This window comes from Anastrepha obliqua, chromosome 1 (assembly GCF_027943255.1).
Source record: "Anastrepha obliqua isolate idAnaObli1 chromosome 1, idAnaObli1_1.0, whole genome shotgun sequence".
NCBI lineage: Eukaryota > Metazoa > Arthropoda > Insecta > Diptera > Tephritidae > Anastrepha > Anastrepha obliqua.
In genome coordinates this window covers 39547387-39574384 of record NC_072892.1, presented here as the reverse complement: position 1 = coordinate 39574384, position 26998 = coordinate 39547387, and the positions used below count along the sequence as shown (strand labels likewise).

The window sequence follows — 26998 nt, the reverse complement described above, 5'->3', positions numbered from 1 at the left end:
TTATATTTTAATATTTATTGTGTTTTTTATTATTTTATTCTTGAGTTCTAGTTATCAAAATATATACTTAAAATAAACATTTTTATTCGTTTCTAACAAGGAATGTACTTTATGTTGCATCTCTTGGAAAGTATCGTTCGTAAAAACATTTTCAAACTTGACATCTTCAAATAGTTATTTTCCTTTCTTAATTTGTAGCTTCACTTCTACTGTAAAATGGCGTATAACACTAAGCCCAGGCAACAATTTAAAAACAATTTACTACTTATCGAAATATATATAAAGCAATGTACAAAAGAAAAAACAACAAACATTCAGAGTATCAACAGATTTAACTTGGTATCCCAGCTGCGTTCTTTGCTCGCTTGCGTACGATCGGCATGGCGGCTTTCTCAACTGCCAAATCACTTTGTCCCCATCACCTTCAGAGGCATCATCTGTTCGGGGTCTTCTGGGTAAATACTGTCTTTTCTGGGCTTACGGCCCGCACATTGCGCGAACCAGGTATCACCTTTGCCGAAGTTTTCACCATCATCCAATGACTCGGGCATAGGTTTGTTCATTGTCTCCGGCAAGAACATCACCCAAAAGCCAGACAGAAGTGCGATAATACCGAACACCACCGCTGGTATTTTCGGATCAAAGGAATCGAGCAACGTAATGAGTGGCGTGAGTGCGCCGGAGAAACGTGCGCACATAGAACCCAGACCCATTGCCGAATTGCGTACAACTGTTGGGAACAACTCCGCCGAGTAGTTGTAAATGACGGCAAAGGAACCGGCTATGAAGAGTTTGCCTATCATGACGATGGCCGTAGAGATGGTACTTCCTTGGGCAATGTACGACGCCACGATGCAGCAAGTGCCACCAGCAAGCATAAGTGTGCTGGTGATGGGACGACGGCCGAGTCGATCCAGCACGAGCACAATGATAAAATAACTGGGAAATTCCACGAGGCCCATAATGAAGAGTATCAGATAGGGATTGCCGTACAACTTGCCGGCGCTGAGTGAGAGTCCATAGTAGACGAGCGAGTTGGCAAACCAACAGAGACACACATTGAGTGTCTTCATGCGCAGATTGGGTGTACGGAAGAGACCACCCAAGCCGCCGGAACTTTTCTCCTCAATTGTAGCTTGCTGCTTGGCTTTTTGTATGTAATAATTCTTGTCCACCGATATGCCTGAGTCATTAATGCGCAGACCCTTGATCACAATGTCGACTGCCTCTTCGGCGCGTCCCTGCATCCATAGCCAACGTGGTGATTCATCCAACCACCACCAATGACCAACGAAAAGCAGGCCATGCAGTCCGTAAACGATTTGCAACAGCTGACGATCCTTGATGAGTGCACCCCAACCGGCTACTAACATAATGCCACCAGCGAATACGGCCTTAAAATAGAATTTAAATAATGAATTATCACAAAATTATTTTATAAATTACACACCTGGAATGTGATGCCACATACAGTGCGCTTACTAGCGCCCACCAACTCCATAGTCAGCACGAAGCCACAAATATAGGCACCGGCTGAGCCGAAAATGCCCAAAAAGAAACGCGCTGCCATAAAGGAGAAATACTCTGGTATGAAGGCTACGGCAACGCCTATTATCAACTGCAGCAGCGCCGACCAGCAGAATACCGTCTTACGTCCGATCTTATCCGCCAGACCGCCCAAAGTTACAGCACCGGTAAATACACCCAACATGAAAACCGTCTGCACAACAGAACCGAGCCATCGGCGATTGCAGACGAAGTTCCAATCGATCGCACGTGAGTCGTGATAGTAAGTGCGATCGTAAACATACGAAGTGCAGGCGACAGTGTTATTTTGTGCATCGTACATGTGACAGTTGTCTAATTCACCGCTGGCTTTCAATGGTATGGCAGCAAGTATATCGGAGGAGTTCCAGGGTGTGAACGAGTAGCTGCTGTTGTCGACGCCCTCAATGAAGCAACGATGTTCTGGCACGGCAGCAACTGTGACCAACGAGAGCATATGCAGACCAGCCGTTAAGCCAGAAAAGACTTGCAGGAGGAATTGTATAGCCTGGTAACGTCCAAATTCGCCTGAAAAGAATGAAATGAAGTCAGACAATTACGTATTGCATTGAATTAGCGCTTAAAATTATTTTAATTGTACAAATGTAATTGTGAATCCAATTTTGTGAAGTGCTTTTCTAAAAGACGCTACATCTTTTTAGGCTAAACGTTGCCTAGTTGCAATCCATATTCATTCAGGAAAGTACAATTCAAGTTCAGAATTTCAATTTTAAGTTCAGAGACTGGTTCGCTGTACCTATTTGAATATAACTCGAAAAGTTATAGGAGTCCCATTATGAAACCTGCTTATATTATTGAGTATATATTAGGCCGGGTCGATTTGTGGGGAGGCAAAAAAGTCACCCATTGCTCTGTGAAAATCATATTCTAGGGATCAAAATAAGAAACTTTGCCGAAGGAACCATACCTCTAAAACGAATTCTGATGTCCCCCAATTTGGGTCGAACTTTTTAGTTTCTTTTCTCATGTAAAGGCCAAAAATGGTGATAATTTGAAATGATTGTATGGGGAACACCCCAGGGGAGTTCCAGGGGGTGTGCTACTGGCATGGGTGGATCGGCCGTCTAAAGTTAGTGGGGGTCGGTCATACATTTGGACTCGATTGGAGCACTCTAAATGGGTCGAAGTGGGATTTTTCGTTCGACCCAAATTGGGGGACATCAGAATTCGTTTTAGAGGTATGGTTCCTTCGGCAAAGTTTCTTATTTTGATCCCTAGAATACGATTTTCACAGAGTAATGGGCGATTTTTAAATCGACCCGCCCTAGTATATATATATGTATATATATATAATTGGCGCGTACACCCTTTTTGGGTGTTTGGCCGAGCTCCTCCTCCTATTTGTGGTGTGCGTCTTGATGTTGTTCCACAAATGGAGGGACCTTATTGAGTACAGTCTTGGCTATTCTGGTTCACAATTTATGGGGAACCCATTGATAATTTAAACAGCTTCACCTATCCAGGAAGCCAAATTACACTGGACGGTGAAGCAAAAGATGATACCGATGCGAGAATCAAAAAAGCCAAAAAAGCTTTTGCAAGCCTCAAAAAGATCAGGGTTTTCAAACAGCTGGCAACGCGTACCAAACCACGAGTTTTTATTTCGAATGTTAAATCCGCCCTATTATATAGATGTGAAGCACGTTTGGTGTCTATGTCTGCCACGCGGATGTGTGAACCGATGTCTAAGAACATTACCCGTATAGGGTGGCCAGACAATTGGATTTGAAACGAACAACTCTTCAATCGAAACAGACAAAAACCAATTGACATTGAAATACGAGAACGCAAATGGAATTGGATTGGCCATACGTTGCGCAAGCCAGCGACCAACATAAGTAGGATGGCACTGGACTGGAATTCACAAGGATCGCGCCGCAAGGGACGCCCTAAAGGATCTTGGTGGACTAGCCTTAACGAAGATTTTTTAGAACTTGACGAATCTCTCTCATGGACCAAATTAAGATGAAAGCGAGAAGTAGACAACATTGGAAAACATTTGTTTCGGCACTATGCGCGCAAAGACGGCACGATATCAATCAATAATAATAATATTATATTATATGTATATAATAATAAATCTTGGCTGTTAGGAAAAAAAGTAGAAAAATAAAAATTGTAAATAAAATATTTAATTTTTCCCCAAACAATGTATCATAAGGCGAACTGGAAAAAGGGGCATCCGCCATGAATAACATTCTTAGAGGATCGGTATTCACACCCCAGGGTGCAATCAAGAATACAATCTCCTCAAAATATCTACGAATCGCGGATTGTAGATGGAGAGACCAGACGACATGCAAAATTAGCAGAACGTTATGACTCACCTGCAACTACAAACAAATATGAAACGAACAGATGCCAGCAGACTCACGGCAGTGATAACTGGTTTCTGGTTCATAGGAGAGCAGGGCACCGAAATGGGTATTCCTTACAAAATATACTGCCATAGTTGCAATCAACCGGAGAAAAATGAAACTATCTTCCACTTTTTCTGTGAACGCTCTGCCCTATGAAAGGTGAGGATATTAACCCTTGGCAAACCGCTTTTTGAAAACCTCAAAGAGCTGGCCAGTATAGATGTAAACAACCGTATGAGGTTTCGCAATCACACAGAATGGATGTAGTCATAACTTGTTGGTAGCGAGGATGTGGCAACAAAATGGTGCGGAAGCCCTAATTGGATTCCTGATGAATCGCCGCTTCAATCAACCAACCAATATTTTATCCAAAAAAATTTATAAAATAACAGAAAATTCTAAAAATGTTGGAAAGAAGCCATCAACAGCATTCAACAAATTTAAAAAGTATTAAAGTTTTTTCGAAATTCTTCAGTTTACTTCTTATTATACTCAAGGCTACAAATAAACCTATAAGGAACTACCGAGGTAGAAGAATATGGAATTAAAAAGCAATTCCAAGCAGGACTTAGAAAGAATTTCCCGACGGTTGACAATATTTACAATCTGGCGTCAATAGTTCACTTAAAGCTTCGTGAGAGAAAAAATGTGTATGTGTTTTTTGTTGACTTTAAGGCCACCTTTGACAAGGTACCTATATTAGGAAACTGCTAATTTACAAATTACACAAAATGAGAATGTCAACAAAATGTGTTAACTTTAGAAATCTATCTTAATCTTTTGTCAGGCAATAATGTATCTCAACAATTAAAAACAACTTCTGGGGTTAAGCAAGGCCTCCGCCTTATACCTCAATGGCCAGCATAAGGAGGCTTGTTAATTGGTTTGTTAACTGATAATTACAATATAAGATGTTTACTCTATGCGGATGATTTATTGCTTCTTTCGGACGATATACTCGTATATATATAAAGGGTTTTCCAATAAGAGGTGTTATTTTGATATTCAAAGAAAAATGCTATTTTTTAATATAAATCATCGGATGTTTATTTCATTATAAAGAGGAAGGTATGCCGTTAATAGTGGAAAATAATATCAGGCAAATGACCACCACGACCACGCTTACAGGACAATATCCTTTTCATGAAATTTTCCATAACCGAATTGCAAAGTGGCTGTCCTATGTCCTCGATGGCCTCATGAACTACTTCTTTGAGGTCTTGAATCGATCCTGGGCTATTAGCGTTGACGTTCTCTTTCACGTGGTCCCAAAGAAAGAAGTCACAAGCTGTTAAATCACAAGATCTCGGTGGCCAATTGTGATCACCTCTTCGAGAGATAACACGGTCGGAAAACTTTTCCCGTAAAAGATCAATGGTTTCATTACTTGTGGGGCACGTAGCGCCGTCTAGTTGAAAGTAAATGTTATCCAGATCAATACCATCCAATTCCGGCCATAAAAAATCGTTTATCATCTCTCGATAGCACCGAATAACGCCTGTTATTGGAAAACCCTTTATTACGAAAAACGATACAAAAATTTAAAAAGGTATTGCGAAAAATGGAATATAGAGGTGAATTTTACAAAATCGGCGATAATGCTTTTCGGACAAGGGGGAAAGTTAGGAGAGAAGAAAAATGGCTGTACATGGGAAAAGAAATAGTAATCGTAAATGAGTATTGCTACTTAAGGGTGTTATTTACACCAAAATTGTCTTTTAAAAACATTTCGAAAATAAAAATGCGGCAATAGCAAGCATAAATAGCTTATGGAATAGTTTTTTTAGGACAAAGAAAATATACCTCAGCGTTAATTGGGAAATGTTCCAGGCTGTTTGTCGGCCCATTTAAAGTTATGCAGCTCAGGTGTGGGGCATGGATTATTTGAAGTAGTGGATAGATTTGATTTGGATTTTATAAAGCAGATATTCAAATTACCTGCCTGGGCGCCACCTTATTCTATCTATCTTGACGCATATTAGAACACGAATACATTTATGATATATCACTACACTTGAAATATACTTATATATTATATTATATATTATTCGAATACAGGAATGAAAGACTGCCTCATATTCTGTCAAAAACGGTTTCAAAGCAAAACATTTTCTGGGGCTGTATAAGAAAAACTGCTCCATCTGTAACTTAAATGAAATGGAAACAATCCAGCATTTTCTACGAAGCTGCCGCATATTAAAATTTTATCGACGCGCAGCTTTTGGAAAACCCTTTCTAGTCTAATCTGAAATTGTACAAATTCTCAATGGTATCGATGAGCCGAATTGGAGAAATCTTACGAGCTTTGTTATTGGTGCTTTACGATGTACGCAATTTATATTAGATGAACGTACATTTAAATTTTTATGAAAGTGTAACTTAAATATCACACATTTCCTTTTGAATAAAGAATCACGAAAAAGCTGTGAGCCTCTCTATGTACATACATCGTAATATGTTACTCGGTAACTAATACTGCATAAGTATTTATATTACTTTTCTATAACATTTATAAACTAAAAAAATTAACATGGTGAACGTTGCCGAATATCGAAGCACGTCAGGAACGGGTTCGGCCGAAATTCTTCTCATATTTATTCAATTTAATTTATCTATAAGTGCATATAAGTAAAGTTCATAAAGTATAATGTATTAGAATTCAATCATTTTAATTCATAATGGTGATTTTCGGTTTTGGCAGTAACAAATGAAAGTTATTTGTATAGACGATAGCGCGAGGTATTCCACTCTAAATCCCTTTTTCACTAGTCACAAAGTTGACACGAAATGAGTGTGTGGAATTTAACACTTTGAGAGGTTTTACTACTTTATAAATTTACTTTAGTTTCCCTAACTACCCGATTCCAGCATACTCATTTTTTATTCAATACTGCAAAAGGTCTGAAACGCTACAGATGCATGTGAAATTTTGCGCGTGCCAATACCCGTTGCCTACCTTTAGGCTGTTTTGTTAATAATTAGCAACGCTCGCAATTTATAAAGTGAAAGTATTAGATAAGTGGTATGCATCAGTTTAAATATTTATTTTGCAGGCTAGCGTTATTGAAATGTTGAAGGAACACAATCGTGCAAAGTTCACGCATAAATTACCGTAAAAAAGGATATGGAATTCCAATTATATGTAAACATTCATCGAATGCAGGAAATGATCTAATAGTTAATGCTTTGCCAATAATTTAGTAAATAGCATTTCAAATAACCAGCATGCACGGTTCGTTAACTTAATTGCTATTACAGACTAGTAATGTCTGTGTCTGAACGTGACTTGTAATACGTTCACATATTGTTTTTAGAGCTTAATTTACCAAACCGCCATACAAAATTTCATTCTCGACAGTGAAGAATTAAGAAATATGCGAGATAAATCTTTTGAATTCTAAATCAAGATTTTAAATCTTCTGATTTTTGAGACTCGATGCTCTAGGGTGCTAACAGAGGAAAAGTAGGCCTCCATTGCGTTGAAAGAACCAAGTGAAGGACTAGGCTTCACTTGGCATTTCTATTTGACGTCAGTTAGCACGTAAAGCAGAAGAAGTTTTTAAGGAAAAATGTTTTTTTTTTGCGTTTTGTATGCCTTGATAATACATACATACATATATGCTTTTAGATGGCATTTTTAAGAATATCTTAGCAACTGCTATCAAAGAAATTCCTTTCTGCACATATTACCGCTGCTAGTCGAAGCATAAGGCGAAATGGTTCCAGCACATCATAATCTCCAGCTTCGGCTAGGATAGTTTCTTTATAAATTTCTTGAACTAATATGAGAAGGTGACAATCACAAGCCTCCCAGGCGGCAAAATTTGCATTAATTATCTTTAATTTGATATCAAACTTTTTTTGATCGGTTAACAGATGTTATACATTTTTATGATGCACTTTTTTTTCTTTAATTAGAGTAGTGCGAGTAGCTCAATACTCGTTCGAAACTCGTTCATTGCTCAAATACTGAAATATTAATATAGTTCGAGATTTTCGAGCTGGTGAACAATTTGAGTAGTTAAACAAAAATTGTCAACTTTATTTATCAACATTTCCTTAGCTTCCCACCGACTTTAGCACTGTGTATAAATAATTTGTAAAATTTAAAAAGAAGTGCTTACAAAAGAGTCAAAATAATCAAAATGATTGCTCCAATTACCCGAAAAAGCTCCACAGCTCTACATACTTGAGTTCATGCTTCGAGCAATCAGCATCGAAGAGATACCCGAGTATTCGTTGCTCATATGCCCGGGCTATTCGAAAATGTGCGAACCAAATCTAGAGCTGTATCTTTAATGTAAACCCGTTAATTAGCGATATCTCGAAAACCTCCTCTCTTAAGCGGACACCTAAGGGACTGACAAATTTGTCCGCTTAAAAGAAAAATATAAAAAGTGTTCATAAAAATGTGTAATAGATGCTTGTTTAAACAGTTTTATTTCCCAAACAAGAATACTAATACATACATACATACATATAAGGCAAAGAAAGGATTGTCATCAAAAATTCTTCAAGCATTAAAAAACAAAATTTTTTAACCCAGTTAAACAAATTGATTTAAAATAGACAGAAATTTTAGCTTGGCGAGTTTTTCCTTTAATTTCAATATCTTGAAGATGTATTTGAAGATCAGTGAGCAGTTCAACACCTTTAAGGTCGTTGTGGTTTAGAGAAAAATCGTTTAGTTATCTTATATTTAAATAAGCCTCTTTATAGGAAGTTAACTTGTCGTCAATCTCATTTTCTATTTTACTTCATCTTCGGACGAGATGGCCAACGATTCTTGGGCAACAGTTAATACTTCAGTATTGATATTTTTTAAATCTTCATCTCAATTAAGATAGTCTTCCACGTCAACTTGGATTTCGCTTTGACCTCGTTTAATATCGTTGGAGAACTGAGCAAGTGCTGATAGTGGAAGCTTATCTTCTGCCGTCCAACCCCTATCGTTATTGGGCATATCTGTTTTCCCAAACTCAGCCTTATCAAAACATTTTTTCATTGCCTGTGGACTGACTTGCTCCCACGCTTTATGCATGAAATAAGCAACATCTAAACAGTTGATTTTAACAACTCCATAGCAGAATTTGTCTCTTTCATCCGAAATAAAATTTGTTTTAAAAATAACGACTTATACATGAACTTAAAGTTTTTTATAACGCCTTGGTCAAAGGGCTGACAAAATGCTGTTGCGTTTGCTGGGAGAAAAATGACTTTAACAGTTTTGAATTTTAGATCGCGAGGATGGGAAGCCGCATTATCTAGAAATATTTTTCTATCGAACTGCACGAAAAAATATGTCACCAAATCAGACGTCATCCAAGCCTTTTTGTTTAATCGTTACGTAACGGGTGAACTGTTCAAATATATGTTGCAAAATGCCCGAGGTCTTGCAGATTTCCCAATACCAAAAAGGTGTTCTCTTTCTCCAGCTATATTGACGCAATGTAAAATCGTGAGCCTAAATTTAGCCATTTTTCTACCTGTGCATTTTTCACCTTCTACTGCAAATGCTTTATCGGGCAATGCTCGGGAAAACAAACCAGTCTCCTCTACATTATAAATGTTGCGCGATTCAAATCCTTCAATCAAATATGGTACATTTTCGGTAAAACTTTTGACATCATATTGATGGATGATGCACTAAAATCGTCGTAATTGAGTCTCACTGAAATTTCTTTAGCTTTGCTCCTTAGAAATGTGCCAAAGGAATGCCTTTACTTCGTACCATTACAAACCATTCGTAGCACAATTTATCAATATTAAAACTTTTGGGGCTTAGCAGACTAGTAAACAAGTTCCTAGTATTTAGGGGGATAGTAAACAATGTTGTAGTCTGTCCGATTATGGGTAATTAAAATACCCTTTGGGTATGGTGCCCGCGTCCTGTTATGAGAGGGCTGGTCGTTCAAGAGGGAAAATTCTCAAAAACCCTTAAGAATTTTTTAGTACCGAAAAAATTGTCCGTTTATGGGAGGTGTCCACTTATGAGAGGTGTCCGTCAGGAGAGAGTACACTGTACATGACTGAAAAAAACCATGCGGGTTTAGACTCAACGACCAATTTTACATAGAAATTCAATGGTTTGATTCTAGAACTTTTTCGTTTCTGTAAACTAATGCATACAGCGCAACATGGAAAAATGACAAAATAGAAATGATTTATGCAAATTGTAATTTAAACTTTTAAAAATTATTTCTTCAACTTAAATGTTCTTAACTAATAGGTGGCGCAAAATTAATCATTCAATTTTGTTTTTAAAGAATTTTTTTACTAAATAAAAATAATTATTTTGTGTGATGGAAATATTTATTTTGATCTTTCCGCGCTCCCGCACTGTGTATTATTATATATCAAATATTTTATATATTTTTACTAAACTTCCTTTATCGGAAATTGTAAATTGCATTCTTTTTCAAGCCACCTTGCAGCCATCACCCCTGCTTTTTACTGTTTTTTTTCCTGTCACACATCTTATGAAGAATAAATCTCACTTGAGGGTTATACAACGATAATGTCCCAAAGGACTTGCCTAACCGGTGGAAATGAAAACACAGTCGGTTATGACCGGTAGGATAACCTGTGAGAAATCTTAATTCGGCGCTTCGGAACTGATATCGTCATTCTTACTGCAGAGGGATCCAAAAAGTTGTGCTAGTCTACGACCCGCAGCTCGACTCAGTATTTATCTACCCCGCTCTGGGTGGATGATGGAATTTTCTTGCAGTGTGATAATATTTTTTTGATTTTTTTCAGGCCTTTCGAAACTGTCCATTGGCGTTCAGGTGAAATCAAATTGCTGCCCATGATTGGGCAAATTATTTTTGGTTTTGACTCTGGTTTCGATATCTCTCTAGGGATGTACAGTTTTTTTTTCCTCGATGTTCTCGGTATTCTTATTTCGTAGGTATTCATTATTTTGAAGAAACTTAACTCGAAAAAATTGCACCAATATTGTTTGAGAAGCTTCCATAGCAACCATATAATAAATAAATGGGATTTAAATATACTGTTTTATTAATACGCAGTCAGTTATACGAGGTGTGTTCAAAAAGTATCGCGAATTTTGAATTTTCGCAGGTTACGTATATTCGAATTTCGATTTTTTTGGTGGCGATATGTTGGTACTCATGTCTCTCACTCATGCCGACGAGTTCGGCCATTTTGAATGTTCAGTTAATTGTTGACAGCTGCTTTGCTTGCACGTGTTTCGGCTCGTCTTCGATTTTTACCTATTCAAAAAGATGGATCAAAGAACCTGTATCAAATTTTGCGTGAAAAACGAAATTAAGTGCGCGGATGCATTCCGAATGTTAACAGTGTCATACGGAGAATCTACTTTGGACCAAAGTAACGTTTATCGGTGGTACAAAATGTTCTGAGAAGGCCGAGAAGATGTGAATTACGAAAAGCATGCCGGACGCCCGAGCACTTCAACAACAGACGAAAAAATTGATGAAGCGAAGAAAATGGTATTGGCCAATCGTCGAATCACCGTTAGAGAAGTTGCTGAGGACCTAAACATATAGATTGGCTCATGCCATTCGATTTTTTTCAATGATTTGATCATTCGTAGCAAAAGTGCTCAATTTGGACCAAAAGCAGCATCGCATGAACATTGCTAATGAAATGTTGGACTCTGTTCGCGACGACCCAAATTTGCTCCAGAGGGTCATAATTAGTGACGAATCGTGGGTTTATGATTATGACGAATTATGATTATGGAAACCAAAGCTCAATCATCTCAATGGAAGCTGCCGCACGAACCAAGACCGAAAAAAGCGCCCCAAGTTCGGTCGAATGTAAAAGATTTGCTTACCGTTTTCTTCGATTGCAGGGCCGTTGTGCATCATGAGTTCTTGTCACAGGGTAAAACGGTCAATAAGGAATATTACCTGCAAGTTATGCGCAATTTGCGCGAAGCAATCCGCCAGAAACGCCCGGATTTGTGGAAGAACAAAAATTGTCTCTTGCATCACGATAACGCCCCTGCTCATACTTCGTTGCTTGTGCGCGACTTTTTGGCCAAAAACAACACACTAATGATGCCACAGCCACCGTATTCCCCAGATCTGGCCCCCTGTGACTTTGACGTTGGCACAAGTGCATAATATCTCATGGGGATTACTTTGAAGGGGACAAAATAGATATTAATGAATAAATAAATAATTTTAGAAAAAAACAAAAAAAAATTGCGATACTTTTTGAACACACCTCGTATTTATACGCATTCGATAATACTTTACCAAGCATACACAGCCGGCGACAAACGATAACTCTAAATTTTGACCTGGTTTTTCTTGTTTGTTTTTTGAATGTTCAATGTTTTGTTTAAGTATATCTCATTGTCTAACAGAAACCATAAGTGAAAGTTTCGCACTTATACAAAAATCAGAAGATCTCCACAAAATTTCCTCACAACTCCATGGTTTTTTATTTGAATTTTTAGGGTAAATTTGCGTATACAGTTTTATATGTATATTTTATTAAATTTTAATACAATAAAAAGCAAGTTTAAAGTAGCTAAAAAATTCGTTTGATTTTTTACATTTTTTTTAACTGACGGTGTTGCATTTTCTCTATATAAAGAAAGCGCATTTGTTTTATATGCGTAAAAGCGTCAGGCAAAAAAATTAAAAAGCTATAAAACTTCATATAGAAAATGTATATCCATAATCCTCACCCAGTATGGCCTCGATTAAGGCATTTTCAAACTTTCTTTGCCTGTCCAGTGTTCAGGCGTCCAGGCGTACCTTGACCTCTCTGTATAAGCGAGTGATTTGTGAATTTCAGCACAGGCGAATGATGATTGCACAAGTATTTGTGTACTATCTTCGAGGTTTATGCACATTTACATGTATATTTCGTACCATATATTATATGTATGTATGTACGGGTATGTATGTGCTCCTACATTAATATTGCATTAAAAAACAAGTTTAATAAGTCATTTCATTTGACAAGCAAATGACGAGTTCAACTGTTTTTGCAGTCTCTCTGAGCAACCGCTGGCTTCGACTGCCAATGCGGTTAACACAAAGTTTGCATTTAGTAAAAAGCAAATACTTGTGGTTATGGCTGATTGAAACCGTACAGTTTTCAATTATTACTTACTATTTTTATATACATTTGATTTTATTTTCATCTTTCTGATTAAGTGTTAACCAATGATTTCCCACATCTTAATTACTTCGATAAAACTATAAACTTTTACTTACTGTACTTATGTATATAAGTATACGCATTTACATACGAACATTCGATTGTATGTATGAGCGTTACAAAGCCATAAAAATAAATATTTTGCACTTTCATTTGCGGTTTTAATGATTGTCTAATGCGATTCGACTGTACGAGTACAATTTATTCGGCTCAGAATATGCAAAATAATCATTAGGTAGTTTAAGTACAAGGTGGTCCAAAGACAAGTGTCTTTTGAGTCTGTTGAATCATGGTCGCGGAAATGTCGTACGACGTAAAATCAGGAAGCAATAAGAAGAAACTAGGATCGCCCATACGTCGAAATTTCGACATTATTCGACGTTATATAAATACGGTGAGCAAAATTTAGTCATACCTTTTATTAGTATTTATAGTCATAGAAAAAAGTTGAAACATATATAAATGGATAGCTTATGTTGAAACTTTTTACATGATATATGTGAACAGATGTAGTAAAATTAAATGTGAAAAATATCCCATTTTACCTACATTAAGCGATCCTATATTTGTGTATTTCAAATATAATGATTTGTTTTTATTCATGAATTGGAAACATTTAATTTCATGTATTACGAAAAAAAATTGATTTTGTTTGAAAAAGCAAAATAAAAAACAATCATTAATTAATCCATGACCATCATAATTTCTGAATCAAATTTATAATAGTATTGATTCACAATATATTATATAAGTTTCCAATTGTTTCATAAACTTTTATATTATGATACAAATATATAATATCATGATACATATTATAGCATGATATATTATAATACAGGCAAAATAGTGTGATTAATTTTACCTGCACCTATTCACTTATGTATCTATTTTAATACATTGTGCAAACCGTCTCCACATATGCTATCTATGGGTATATGTTTCAACTTTTTTGTCTGACTATAAATACTAAAAAAAGGTACGACAAAATTTTGCTCTCCGTATTAATATATATAAGAAGAAATAAGTATGCAAAAGTCGCTAAATTTGAAAATATCGGATATTGCTTTTAAAAGGTTCCATTGACGTAAATGCCCATTTTCTTCCTTAACGTCTCTCAGTTTGTGCTATACAGTAGTTCGAACTGTAATTAAACTTTGGTTTAAGAGTACTCTTCAAAAAATAAAATTGTTGAATCTGGAGATCAGAAAACTCACGCTTAATCACCAAGCAGCCAATGCACTTGCAGGGATTAGTATGAATTTTGAAATGGAACATTTTTGACAATAAGCTGCTAGAAACGCAAACTATAAGAGTCATGTGTACTAAAATTGAATTAGTAGAGTTTAGTTTTAAAAGAATTGCATAAAATTCCAAGCAGTCAACTCAGCAATCAGTCTTCCTCGCAATCGATCTTCTTTTCAGTGTCAGCAGCCACCTCGAAGCAGAGAATCGACCTCGTAGATATTTTGGAGAGTTGCATTAAAAACCGAAGTTATATGAAAAACAACCCAAAATCGATACAGGGCTCCAGAGTCAATATCGTCAGATCTAGGCAAAGGCACAACTAAGAAACTGCTAACAAGATCTTGAAATGTCCAAACCAGCTATATGTATACTGGAAAGCCCTCCATTTGCTGCAACAGTGTCTTAATCCAAAAAACCAAAATGCCGAGAAAAACGACTTCAACGCTTTCAACTTACCGTGTCTCTCTAAGTAAAAGTAAGGATATGCATTTTTTACATAGCATTAAATAAGAGACTGTGGTCATTTCTGTAATATTAGGTACTACATTTGGCAGATTTTTGATCGAGTTTCTTCTCCGATTTGCAATAAGCGTAAATGTTGTCTTAGGATAGGAGGGACCCACAGATTTAAGTCGCCTTCGAATGACCAGTGGTATTATGAGAACTTTTTTCGTGGCAGAAGGGAACTCGGAACATAGTATTTTCCTCTGAGGGTGACCGAAAAAATTGGCGTTCCCACGACAGTCGGTTCTACGTAATCAGAACGACCCGGATTTATATCCGGCCAAGGACTGTCACTTCAGCAGCATTCCCTGTATACATATGTATAGAGAATGTTTATGCTACAACAACAACAGAAAAAATTATCATGGTTTTAGATTACTTCCATTTTTTTAAATGAAAACTTATATTTGGGTCACCCTTTACTATTCAACTCATTTCCAATTGTTGTAGCTAAAAGCGTCAAATTATATAAAATTAATTTAAGAAAATCAGAAACATTTGATTGCGAATTGACACTTGCGCGAACTTTGCTTCTTCGTCTTGCAATTTAATGAAGAAAGTTTCTTTTTCTATTCAATTGAAACATTTTTATATTTAATTATATTGTTGTTTGCTGCAATAACGTCATGGCTCAAAAAAAATATAGATTCAAGAGAAACGAAAAATAAAAATAAAACATTTTTTTCGAATGAGAGTGAGAGATACCGCTAAGAGTTGAAAGATATCGCTATGAATTTTTTTCACATCTTGGAGGAAGAGCTGTCTGTAATTTCTAGTACAGGGTGGCTGATGAATTTTGCTACATTAAGAAACTCAAATAACTTTTTTTTTAGTGTATGGAATTCATTTATTTTTTTTCAAGTTGAAGGTCATTAAATTTTATTAAATGTAGCTTACCTAGTTTTAAAAATAATTGAATTTAAATGCCCCCCATGCTCGTTGACACAAGTGCGGCATCTTAGTAAAAAGTTGTTCATTGCTGCTTTGAGAGTTGCGACAGGAATAGCCGCAATTGTTGCCCGAATGGATTGTTTTAGTTCATCCAAATTTATTGGCTTTGTTTTATAAACTTCTTGTTTACATAAACCCCACAAGAAAAAGTCAGGTGCAGTAAGGTCAGGCGACCTGGGGGGCCAACGAAATTCGGAGTTTCTTGAAATCAGTTTATTGGGAAATTTTCGTCGCAACTCTGTCATAACAGTCTGGGCTATGTGAGACGTTGCCCCATCTTGTTGAAACCACACAGAGTTGAAAGGAATTCTCTTTCGGCGTAGTTCTGGATAGAAAAATTCTTTCAGCATTTTCAAATAACGGTCTCCAGTAACCGTAACGGTGTGACCATTTTCTTCAAAAAAATAAGGCCCGACAATACAGCGTGAAGAAACCGCACACCACACTGTCACGCGAAGAGGATGCAATTCCGTCTCGTGGAGTATCTGTGGGTTAGAAGTACTCCATATTCGACAATTTTGTTTGTTCACATTGCCGTTTAAATAGAAATTGGCCTCATCAGACATGAAAAGGCAGTTTAACATGTTTTGGTGTTCTTCCACCATTTGCAGGATCTTCTGGCAAAATTCCAAGCGAATCGGCAAGTCTGCTGCATTCAGTTTGTTAACCATTTGAATTTTGTAGGGAAATAAGTCTAAATCTTTGTGCATTATTGTTTGCAAAGACTGTCGGCTGACACCAAGTTGAGCAGATAAGCTTCTCGTTGAAACCCTTGGATTGCTTTGTATAGCTGCAGCTACAGCAGCGATCGTTTCCTCCGTCCGAACTGGTGGGTTTCGATGATAAGGCCTTCTTGCGACTGTTCCTTGCTCAGCAAAATTATTCACCAGTCTCATTATGGTCCATCTGCTCGGGGGATCGCCGCCAAACATCCGCCTGTACTCTCTCTGTACCAAAACTACGGACTCCAGTGCGTGATAGCGGCGGACTATCCAAATTCTTGTTTGCGTGTCCCAGTTATCCATTTTAATAAATTTTAAAGATCAATCTGCAAATTAAAACAAAAATGGAACAGATAACTTAAAAAGAAAAAAAGTTATTCAATTTTTTTTTGGTAGCGGCTTTCATCAGCCACCCTGTATAATAAAATTATTCATAATTTATTTATTCATAATTATATTTCTAATAAATAAATAAATAAAAAAATTCTACACATACATGCATATGTATGTATATTAGGCCGGGTCGATTTGTGGGGAGGCAAAAAAATCGCCCATTGCTCTGTGAAAATCGTATTCTAGGGATCAAAATAAGAAACTTTGCCGAAGGAACCATACCTCTAAAACGAATTCTGATGCCCCCCAATTTGGGTCGAACTTTTAGTTTCTTTTGTGGGGAGGCAAACAAATCGCCCATTGCTCTGTGAAAATCATATTCTAGGGATCAAAATAAAAAACTTTGCCGAAGGAACCATACCTCTAAAACGAATTCTGATGTCCCCCAATTTGGGTCGAACTTTTTAGTTTCTTTTCTATAACTCACTTAAATTAATTTTTTCATTTACATATGTTCTGACTAAATAAATTTCTTAAGAGAAAAAATAGATATTATCATAAATAAATAATAAATATTATTATAAATAAATAAAAATAAAGAAAAAACATAGCCATTTAGCTGATTTTTTCATGTAAAGGCCAAAAATGGTGATATTTTGAAACGATTGTATGAGGAACCCCCCAGGGCAGTTCCAGGGGGTGTGCCACTGGCATGGGTGGATCGGCCGTCTAAAGTTAGTGGGGGTCGGTCATACATTTGGACTCGATTGGAGCACTCTAAATGGGTCAAAGTGGGATTTTTCAAAATTTGCCCCTACCCAAAAGTTCGACCTAAATTGGGGGACATCAGAATTCGTTTTAGAGGTATGGTTCCTTCGGCAAAGCTTCTTATTTTGATCCCTAGAATACGATTTTCACAGAGCAATGAGCGATTTTTAAATCGACCCGGCCTAATGTATATACACATATACAGTTGTGACCACATAATTAAGCCAATTCAAGTCTAAGTTTGAAGAAGCTTAAAAATTGCATTGATTTTAAATTTTTTTTCTTTGCATACAATGTTGAGAATTTTCTTAAATAAATGCTTTATACTCGAAAGGCTTTTTTGTAGAAGAAAATGCCCAGCATCGTATCCAAAAAAAAAAAACAAAAAAAAAATTAAGCAATCAACGCAATGTTTGTGCGACCTTAAACTTTCACTTTATTGTTCTAAAATTAACTGCATACCTTAAATTTTTCTGATTAAAAAGTTATAAATTTTAATGAAATTATTTTTCTAATACCATTTGTGAAATTTGAATTTGTGAATTTTGTGCAAAGTTAAGAGCTTTGATTTGTCAGGATTTTGTTATACAATAACTCTATATATTTTTTTTAATTAACGTAAAAACTTATTCTAAAATATATGCCAAGCATTTTATGTTGGGTGTTTGGTTGAGCTCCTCTTCAATTTGCGGTGTGCGCCTTTACTCTATGACGCCTGCGAACGGCAGCTGCTTTTTTGTGAGATGCTTTTTCATGGTAGAAACACACTCGGAGGTTTATCATTGCCTGCCGAAGGGCGACTGCTAATAGAATATAATATAATTAAAACGTTTTCAATAAAAAATCAAAGTGGGAGAAATGGATTTCTGTGAAGTAATTAACAAATTTACATCCATGAAAGCGAAGAATGTAATATTTGTTTAGTTACTTGCATTAGTGATTCGGTCATTGAAAGCTTTTGCATGTAAATATTTTTAGATATAAAATGCATGTTATCCTATATTGTATTCAAAGAAAAGATATACGCGTATGCCCCTAGAAATTTCTTGAATTCAGCACATAGGAATTACTTAAAAAAATAGGGCCCGCATATCTAGTTTAACCCTTGAGTAAAGTATCACAAAATGAGCGCCTAATATGACTTTAATATTCGGGCGCATCTTTAGTTGCATGACAACTATAGATATCGATGGTGAGATAACTATAGTTTGACAGCTGAGAATGGCAAATTGTGTTGACATTTCTGTTCAGTAAGGTTTAGCAAGTCAACACGAATAGTTTAACGCCAGAACAACACTTTCAAATAGTGGAAATTTGCTTTGGAAATATAAATCTATTCGCAAAGTTCATAGAGCTCTTCGTCCATTTTTCGGTCAACATAATCGGCCTATCCAGGGATTTTGTATTTTTGTTTCACTAGGAATTTAGGTTTATGTTAACAAACCAAGAACTCTTGTACGCATGTGTAGCCAATAGATTATGACCTGTTAGCATACCTAAGATAGTTCTGCAGCCCTTTCGCGAGAGCGTAAGTACGAATTGAGTCAGTTTTTTGTCGTTAGTTCTGCACATGACTTTTGCTGTTTGGATGTGGTCAGATTAGTCCACCTAGCTTCCACTCGCCTTTTCATGTGGTCGTCCTTTTTAAAAGAAAGTAAATACATTTTTATTAAAGCTTAGCTTTGCCATCTTTCCGGCAAGTTCATTAATCCGCGTTAACTCGGATAAATGCAGGAAATGCAGAGAGGATGTTAAGGAAACTTTAGAATACCTTCTGTGCGTTTGTCCGGCATTATTAAAAACGCGACTAAAATGCCTGGGAGCGCCACGGTTTGAGGGTCCGAAGAACGTCTCAAAAGCAGAGCTTCCAGCTCTACTTAGATTCGCCAAAAGCGCTGACATCCTACATGATGTATACTTTCGGTATTCATAGAGGTCAGTCTCCATCTGGTATCGCTAGGGACCAAAAGGTCTATGCGTGGCTTATTGCCAACCAGGCTAACCTAACCTAACCTTCTTTTAAAAAATCGGCAATTTCTTTCCGAACAACCCAATAATTCGATAAGATACAAAGCGCTTAACATTTTTGATCGAGCAACAAACTCTTTTTGCTAGAGAATTTAGTGCAAGTAAGTCATGGTTTGAATCACTTGTATGTGACCATAGTGCTGTAAACTTCGAAAATTCAGTTGTGAAGGACATTGTTATCAAAAAGAGAAAAAAGACGTATTGCCTTCATGGCCAGAGTCACTCACTAAAATTAATATTAACTAATTTACGTTCGTTCAAATGCTAAAAATTTAACTAATTATTTCATAGAGTATTAAATGATCTTCATTCCAACCTATTAAATATTTTTTCAGACTTTTTTTAGCAACATAAATGATTGTTAATTATATTAAATTATTGAATTGATTTACCTCTGCAATTTCTATAAATTGCATGTATGTACACATTTTTGCATTCAACAAAAATAAAAAAAATTGGGAGCAAGTGCTATCACCGGCATATTAATGATGTGAATAGTGTTGTGGTAATCAATTTCAATTCAACGTTGTCTATAATCACTTGTTCATCATTATTATATTTTCTCCATTGAATTGCTTGTACAAGGTGGCGCAAAATTAATCAACCTATCGGTGGATGTATAATTTTTCCAAACGGCGTCGCACGTCAATCATTTTTGACACTTGTCAATTAGAGAGCTGCAGTACTCGTATACAAACAGACAAGCAATGGTGCGCGTAAAGATAAAAATAAAGATTTCCATTACTCAAAATCATTTTTATGTTTATTTAGTCAAAAATTTGATGGATGATTAATTTTGTGCCACCTTGTGTATATGTACGTACTTAATTATTTAAAGCTAATCAATTTTTTCCCAAAAAACAAAATAAACAAATAATTTTCACGTGATTTAGTGGCTTTGCAAATAAATTGTAAATAAATTGTTAACACTTGCTATTGACTGCTTAGATACAATGCAATCAATTATGATGGAGAGCACTTAAACGCTTAAATTGATTTGGATTCGTTTGCATTTCGATTTGTGTTCTTACTGACAATATACGTAGTTGTGTGCATGTGTGCTTGTGTGTTTTTATGTAAATAATAATAATTGACTTTGTAAATTTCGAAACGGCGTGTGTATATACAAATAAATATACCTACGTACTCACATGTAATATTTACGCACTCGAATGTACAATTTAGTTCATAAATGCGTTGATTGGTCTTAATTAGGCCACCAAATCGATAAGCAATAATAAAATGTATACAGTTAGTCCCACTTCAAATGGGACAAACATCGCGTGTAGGTATAAAAATCAAATATATATTAGATAGGGTGCCCCACATACGTAGTAGTTTTTGCAACGTACTCTGTTTTGACACTGGCAATTCTTTCCCAATAGAATTTAATGCAAAGAGAAGATCGAGACAGGCTTTTTAGCGAGCAGTCGTGCTCCCCTTTGCTATCAACAATGATCTGTTAGAATCGCGTTAGCTCAAGCACCAGCGTTTTTCAAATGATCTCGGACTATCGGCTTATAAAATCTGAGGTCGAATCATAACATCCCTGCAACGATCAACAAGCATACGAATGAAAATTCATGATACGCCAATCGTATAAGCTGAACCGCAGTCAAACCAACGAATGCAAATGGATCGGTACTTATTTTCGATTCACAATAGTTTTCAAGTTCCACACAGTTTTAGGCCCCAATGACGTGGAACTGTCAAAATTTAATAAATACAACTAAAATATAACCATGAATGCAACTTTGGTTTTACATAAGAGTTTTAGTGGCAGTAATGGGGTAGAAAAAATAGTGCGGAGGTAGCTAAGAGAAAAGTGCATTCCTCTGGCACGCCCAAACACAGTGTAAATAATGTAAATGGTTAATTATTCAAGCTCATTTAGAAACTTTTCTCTGCAGATTCCTTAACGTATCTTAGCTTAACTTAACTTAACACATCTTAAAATAAATTAATTTGGCTTGACTCAAGTAACGTCTAAAAAGACATTTTTAAATTTTGTGTGCCCTCGATAGTAAAAAGTTCAAAATGGTATAAACTATATAAGAAATCTGTATATAACTTTTTATTATCAATAATTATGGTATACAGTTTACAACCTAAGAACCAGATCATCCAATTCTTATGTACCATAAAGTCAACTGTTGTGCTGACATTTTTTTTTCTGTTATGTAGGTTTCGACATACCCCCAAATGACGATTTTGGATCAAAGAAAAAGAGATAGATAAAACAAATTTCTAATAAAGGGTGATTTTTTTGCTATTATTTTTTTAAACAGTTTGTTTAAACAGATGACACCCGTTTCGTGTTTTGTTTCACTGTCAAACATCTTCAGTTTGGTCTATAATTTAACCATGAATCGTCGTACAAACGAACAACGCTTGCAAACCATTGAATTTTATTATAAAAATGCGTGTTCTGATAAGAAAGTTTATCGCGCGCTTCTTCCTTTTTATGGTCAGTTTAATAGACCCACTGAAGCGGCTATTCGAGCTATTGCGACTAAATTTAGAACCAAATTTACATTATTGGACATCAAACGCCCAACACGCTTACGTAGAGTGCGAACTGAAGAAAATATCGCAGCTGTATCGGCCAGTGTTAATGATGACCATCAATTATCGATTCGTCGCCGTTCGCAGCAATTGGGCCTTGGCAACAACTTGGAAAATTTTGCGAAAGGATTTAGGTGTGAAGCCTTTCAAAATACAGCTGGTGTATTTTGGACCTACCGCAACGCAGAAATTTTGGTGAATGGGTTCTTGGAAAGTTGGCCGAAGATCCACTTTCTTATCGAAAAATTATGTTCAGCGACGAAGCTCATTTTTGGATCGATGGGTACGTAAATAAGCAGAATTGTCGATTTTGGAGTGAAGATCAGCCAGAAGAATTGCAAGAGCTACCAATGTATCCAGAAAAGGTCATAGTTTGATGCGGTTTATGGGCTGGAGGTATTATTGGACCGTACTTCTTCAAACATGCTGCGAATCGTAACGTAACTGTGAATGGTGAGCGCTACCGTGAAATGATATCCAACTGTTTTTTGCCCAAAATGCAAGAGCTTGACTTGCATGACATGTGGTTTCAGAAAGACCGTGCCACATGCCACACAGCACGCGTAACAATGGACTTGTTGAGAGGCGAGTTCGGTGAAAATTTTATTTCACGTTCGGAACCTGTGAATTGGCCACCCAGATCGTGCGATATAACGGCCGAAACATTGGAAAGAGTATGCCAAAATTGGACTAAGCGGATGGACCATTTGAAGCGCAGTCGCGGTCAACATTTGCATGAAATAATCTTCAAACATTAAATTATATGGACTATACTATCGATTTAAATAAAAATTTTCATTTTTCTGAATTTTACGTGTGTTTTTTTTGAAAAACTTTTGTATGGCTCTTAAAAAATCACCCTTTATCTACAGAATCCATCTTTTTGTCGATTTCAAAGCTGCATTCGACAGCACGAATTTAGTATTTACGCAAAACCAATACGGCTATGCAAGATGGCGTTATTCAATACGAGAAGCGCGTTTGATACCGAAAGAGATTTGAAACATCTTTAACCTGTTGCTGGAAAAGACCGTGCGAGCCACTGAACTGCATCGCTCAAGCACAATTGTTTATAACAGCGCACAATTGCTGGTATACCAATATTGTTTACATCATCTGGCTTAATAACCGCGCTGTTAGTTCTGCCTTTTCCAAACTGGATAAAGAAGCAAAGCGAATTGGTCTGGTGGTGAACGAAGACAAAACGAAGTACTTCCTGTCATCCATCACAAACAGTCGGTGCACTCGCGTATCGGCACCCGCGTCACTGTTGACAGTTATGATTTCAAGGTTGTAAGAGTCTTCATTTATCTAGGATCCAGCATTAACTCCGACAATAATGCCAGTTTTCAGATCCAATTGAGAGTCTCTCTTGCCAACTAAGTAGGCAAAACTAACACTCTACAAGGCTCTCATCATGCCCGCCATGTTATATAGCGCAGAAGTTTGGACGATGACAATATCCGATGAGGCGTCACTTGGAGTATTTGAGAGAAAGATCCTGCTGAAGATTTTTGGATCTTTGCACGTTGGTGACGGCGAATATCGCAGGCGATGGAACAATGAACCGTATGAGCTTTACAACGACATAGACAACTACTTATATAGTGCGGCAAATAAAGATCCAGTGGCTTTGTGGGCTGAGTCATGCCTACCGAATGGATACAAATGCTCCTGCACTGAAAGTATTTGATGCGTTGCCAGCTGGTGATAGCAGAGGAAAAGGAAGACCTCCTCACAAGCATATAATTAGAAATTATTAGATCTATCCGGTTGAGAAGACCTTTTGGGAGCCATAGAATATAATTTGGGCATAGGTTCAAAATTAAAGTCAGCGCAATGCTCACATCCGCTTTCGTTATTGAATGAGTATAAATTTTTGGCACAGCTATTTTGCAATAAAGTAATTATACCATATTTATAAATGTATCTACTTATGTGCATTTCTATGCACATACAAACATATATACTTCACGCTCTAAATTATTCTCATGGCCGATACAAGCGCAAACTGGATAAAAAGCCTTGAAACTGAATTATAAAAACTTAATTACAATTTTAAACAATTGCAATTTTTACGATAATATGGAAACGCATGCACAATGCAATAGTTGAATAAATTACATATGTATCTATATGTAGGTATGAATGTACTTATACATAGTTATATATATGGAGGCAGTGAAGCTTCAGCGGTGCCATGAACGTTTTCTTGACTAACTTAATTTGGGCCAGACGTTGAGTTCTTGGTTTCATGGATTTGGACAGCTACTTCAACCTCAATGCGCAGTTGTGATAAAAATTCTACCTTTACTCAGAACAAGGGAACGAAAATAATCATTTTGTTAAAAATTTGTTTTTAAAATTTAAAAAGCTTGCAAATATCGAATAACAGTCTCGAATGTATATATATACTCCTATGTATGTATCAAGCGAGTTTTTAGCTGCATGAGAACTATCGATATCGACAGTTCAAAATGGCAAACTGTGTGGACATTTCTGTTCACCATATTTTTAACGTCTGACGTAACATATGCACGCTCTTAACGCTCTTTATGAATATTTTACGTTTTAAAAAATGTTGAGCGATATCTATAAAAAATATTTTATTATTTAAAACTTTTTTATTATTATAAAAAATAAAATATATTTTTCGGAAATAATTTCTATGATTATTTTGTGGGTGGTCATATTTTGATAGGACATAATCATTAATTCGCATATCAGAAGATATGTAAATGCCTCGCTACTTTTCTTACATTTTGATAATTAAATGGTAGTGTTGTCCTATTGGCGCATATACCGGAATTCAATTTTGGTTTTGTTATCAAAGAATCATTAGCATTTTTTCTATATTTGCACTTAATGCCTCTCTTATAACCCGTTCACATATAATTAGATGATATATTCTTCTTCTTCTTAACTGGGGCGATAACCGCTTACGCGATTTTGGCCGAGTTTAACAAAGCGCGCCAGTCGTTTCTTTCTCGTGCTAACCGGCGCCAATTGGACACACCAACTGAAGCCAAGTCCTTCTCCACCTGATCTTTCCAAAGCAGAGGAGGCCGTCCTCTTCCTCTACTACCACGAGCTGGTACCGCAACGAATACTTAACTCCCAATCCGTAATTAAAAAACGATATTTTTCATACAAAATTTCTCGCCCGAAATTTGAGATTAAAAAGTAATCCTAGAGTATTGCGATACTTCTTTACACACAACCCTGTGTTTTCTGTGTTACAGATAATTATTTTTACGAATGTAAAAAGAAACGCCAAGTAAAATAGATGCCGACAAAGAAAACAGATTTGTAGACATAATTCTAATAAAAATTTTGATAAAAATTAGTTATGCATTCATATTGCAGAAAAAAGCGTGTGTCCATAGACGCTTTGGCTTCTTATTACTTATTATAAAATGTAATATCGAACTTCGAGTGCGTATTGCAGCCATAATTTTTGAAACCTCAGTAAACGTCGTTTACGGATTTCACCCAACTGTTTATTATTAGCAGCCAAATGCGCAATTAAATTAGCTATTCCTTCTCCTTGTATTTTCTTCATATCGTTAATAATGATTAAACAAACCAAAATCACCGAGATATTCCAGCAAAATAAATTCTATGAAGAAAAACCTTTCGAAACAGTCTTGACAGCTGATTGCCAATTTTGCATGTAATTTGCCATATGTGAACGGGTATATTAATTTTGTGGATTTATTGGTAACTAACGCATTTGCGAACATATTTCAACATTCATATCCTCAATCCAGATACCACTATACTAAAAATCACACTATTCACCAAGGCAATCACTGAATATTCACAAACAAGGAACTTGCAAACAAAGGTTTGTTTATTTTCAGTACTGAGTCCACTCGATTGTCAAATTCTCAAATATAAAAAAAAAAAAACAAATGTAGCGGCTTTCGGAAAGTGCCACCTTCTTTATTCTCTTCTTTACATTTGCATGGTTACAAAATAGAACCGCCAAGTGGCGCTTGGTTCGCTAGAAATCTTATCTACAGAACTATTTGACTCATACCCAATTTATACACATACATATCGCACCCTAAATACAAAAGGGTCACAACTCAAAATTTTCCACACTCGAGCTTGACTTGTTTACAGTAGCACAGAAAACAAACTATGTGACATATCACGCTGAAATTTGCCATGTAAGCTTATAACAGTCCTACCAAAAAACAAAAAATTTATTTTTGTCTCGTTCATATTTGAGCAGAAGGAACATTTTGAGTTGTGACCCTTTTGTATTTAGGGTGCGATATGCATGAATTTCGTGAAGATAAACAGTACATATGACGCAAAATTAATCACCCCATCGCAAGATTTATAATTTTTGTCAATGGTGTCGTACTTCAGTCATATTTGACACTTGTGAACTTGACAGCTGCAGTATACAAACAGACAAATGATGGAGCGCATAAAGGTTAAAATAAAGACTTAAAATTTATTTTTCTATTTAATAAAAAAGTTATTGAGAAACAAAGTTGGATGATTAATTTTGCTCCACCTCATACATATATAACACCAATGAGAATATTCCATTCAACCAATTTCAAACTTCAAATTGAAGGAGAAGTCTAGCTTAAACCCGTCAAGTACCTTATTATTATTTTATTATTGAATGACAGACTAGAAAACACATTGGGATGTCTCACCGTAATATTTCAAAATGTCAATTTGTTTATCAACACATCAATACAGAAAAAGTGGATTTCAATTAATGGGCGCAGCACAACTGATTTCACTTTCAATACTGTTATTGGACGT

At 36.2% G+C, this 26998-nt stretch overlaps 1 protein-coding gene across 2 annotated transcripts in view; it reads right to left on the bottom strand.

The window, feature by feature from the left end:
• Positions 1 to 26998, bottom strand: part of LOC129250175 (organic cation transporter protein) — a 52884-nt gene continuing 25886 nt past the window's right edge. For both annotated transcript variants that reach the window (XM_054889813.1, XM_054889821.1), the window contains exons 3-4: positions 1451 to 2073; positions 1 to 1394 (exon numbers count right to left, since the gene is read on the bottom strand). In XM_054889813.1, the coding sequence (XP_054745788.1) occupies positions 405 to 1394; positions 1451 to 2073 (1613 nt within the window). In that variant the 3' untranslated portion in view covers positions 1 to 404. The remainder of the gene's footprint in view (positions 1395 to 1450; positions 2074 to 26998) is intronic.